At 52.8% G+C, this 2,558-nt stretch overlaps 1 protein-coding gene across 1 annotated transcript in view; it reads right to left on the bottom strand.

Moving 5' to 3' along the window:
- Positions 1 to 1,955: 1,955 nt before the first annotated feature.
- DOCK7 (dedicator of cytokinesis 7) overlaps positions 1,956 to 2,558 on the bottom strand; it is a 151,081-nt gene continuing 150,478 nt past the window's right edge. Inside the window, exon 52 of the mRNA XM_044674772.1 lies at positions 1,956 to 2,424. Coding sequence (XP_044530707.1) covers positions 1,956 to 2,424 — 469 coding nt within the window. The remainder of the gene's footprint in view (positions 2,425 to 2,558) is intronic.

Raw genomic sequence — 2,558 nt, 5'->3', positions numbered from 1 at the left:
ACCCTAGGCAAATCACTTAACTATGTCTGTCTCAATTTCCTCATCTGTAAAAGGAGCTGGAGAAGTAAATGGCAAATCACTGCAGTATCATTACCAAGAAAACTCCAAATGGATCAGGAAGTTGTACACAACTGAAATTACTGACCAACAAACCCGAGTTATGTTTATACTCAGTTCTGATTGATTTTTAAAAAGTTCTTGTCAGGTATCAGAACCCAAATGGGGTGATTTCAACCAACCTTTACTTTTAGCCATAGTAGGGAAGGGGCACTCCATGAATTGATTTAGATGAGCTCACCAGGGTTTTTTCACAATGCAGTTCTACTGAAAACACAATGAAGGAGCCAAATGATTACTCAGGCTTGGACTTTTGTACTGTAGGCAACTGGAAGTTAGTCAATGACCTGAGTCTTTAATCCCTTAAACCAGATCCTTGTGGCCATTATTTTGCAGCCTCCAGGACATTCTCCTTTTCCCAATGAAATTAGTACTTGGCCCATTGGCTTTCCACCAGGACTGTTCCTGCCAGGAAAGTAAAGGAGTTCAACATAGACACTGATATTCTCTTAACACTCTAACTTCCTAGTTCTTCAAACTACTCAAGTCCTGGGATAACTTCCTCAACTCCATTTTAGTCCTTCATCTTGTTAGCACCCCAAAGTGTTCCACATTCACGACTAACTTATCGATGTCCTCAGTACAAAAGCCCTAATTATTTGAACTGGTTATAAACATATTATGAAAACATCTCATATAACAAGGAATATTAAAAAAAAAAGGATGAGAAAAATAATCATCAAACTCTATAAGCACAATGAAAAAAAACCCCTGCAAACATTTGTATTATTTCAGAACTGTGGACCTCCTACCTCTACAAAAGAATGAGGGAAGATATGGCTATGCTTGGTATTCTTTGGTCATTTTTGCAAAGTTCACCTTCGATTTTCCTGTGCTTTTTCCCATTTCCACTCTATATGCTTTTCTTGGCATTGTCCACTTTATTCTGGTTCAGTTCGTGTACTTCTATGCTGTCATTTGTAATTTTTTTGCAGCACAGTAATATTCCATTACATTCACGCAGGGCAATATGCTTAGTCATTCCCAAATTGATTGGCATCAACTTTGTTTCAAGTTCTTTGCCATGCCATAAAGTACTGCTATGGATATTTAAGCTTTTTATTTGGGACTTCGTTGGGGTACATTCCTGGTAGCAGAATCTCGGGCCAAAAATTTAATCCCTTTATTTGCATAACTTCATATTGCTTTCCAAGATGGATGCCCTAATTAAACTCCACCAGTAATGCACCAGCGTGCGTCTCTTCCTACAAACCTATCCAGCACGGACTGTTCCCAAGGAGTGGTGGGGGAAATGCTCATTTCTGTGGCTATTACTACCCGAGGTTTCTGAACTCTGTAGCAGGTCTTTCCATAGGGGAGATTGCTGCCTCCTTACCCCGCCCCCAAGCCATGGGACAGCTCCGCCCCTGCCGATCTCATTGGTCAGTTGGGGCGCACGCACTTATTAGGCGCCTGCGCAGGCGCAGTGCCCTCCAGGAGGCAAGAGGCCCTGCCCTCGAGGAGCTTATGGTCTAACCAGAGAAACAGGCTTGCCTGCAGGCTTCAGGAGGAGAGGGACAGACTCAAAACCGTCTGGTGGCCTCTGGGATAGGCCAGCGCTGCTCGCCTCCCAGCGGCCGGACAAGCGACGGAGCCAGCATTTTACCCGGAGGCAAACTTCCGGGGCGGCCCCCCCAGCGGAGAAGCCGGAACTGCTTAGAAGAGCCCTGGCGTCTTATCCATTTCCGCTTCCGCCCAGGCCAACCCCCGCCCCTACTCGGTCGCCGTCTTTAGGGGCGCGCGACCCGGGCGCCGTTTGGTTTGAATCTGGTTTCCCTGGTAACAGGGGAGAGCATCGAGGGATACGCCAGACCCAACGTGCCCCCCCATCCTAGGCTCTATCGCTCAGAACGAGGCCCTTCCCCCCAGCCCCCTGTGAGGTCGCGGGGAGGCCCCGCCCCCCGCGTCCGCCCCCGCCCCCAGAAGGCGCGGAGGGAGGACGCGAGAGGGCCGGGGCGCCAGGCGCCTTTGGAATGTTTCTCGGGATCCGTATCCTGATTGGCGAACGGCGCGGGGCTCTGCCCCAGACTCTGGGATTGGTTGCTCTCGGCCGCCCCGGAGCCGCTGTTCAGGCGACGATAGGCTGGTTTGAGTAAGTGGCGGCGGCGCTGGTCCAGTGGGGAGCTGTTACCCGCCTCCCCGCGTTCTGTGCCGTCTCCCGATCCGTACGTTTCGCCTTCAGCCCGCGCGCTCGGGGCCGGTGGGGGCGGGGAGAACAGGTCGCGGCTCGATCCCGGCGGCCAGGCCTCGACCGCACGCGCGCGCCCTGCGAGGACCCCGCGAGCTGCCCGCGCTGCCGCCTGCGCCCTTCGAAACCGCACAGCCGCCCGTTAGGTGCCCGGGGGCAGCCGCCGTTCGAGCCGGCCCCGGAGCCTGGGCGCGCCGCGGGGGTAGCGGCGGCGGCAGCGCTGGGCTCGGCCTGCCGGGGCCCGAGGCCGCCG

The sequence above is a fragment of the Gracilinanus agilis genome, chromosome 4, assembly GCF_016433145.1.
Source record: "Gracilinanus agilis isolate LMUSP501 chromosome 4, AgileGrace, whole genome shotgun sequence".
In the NCBI taxonomy this organism is placed as follows: domain Eukaryota; kingdom Metazoa; phylum Chordata; class Mammalia; order Didelphimorphia; family Didelphidae; genus Gracilinanus; species Gracilinanus agilis.
The sequence above is the reverse complement of the archived record's forward strand: the minus strand, read 5'-3'. Positions and strand labels throughout refer to the sequence as shown.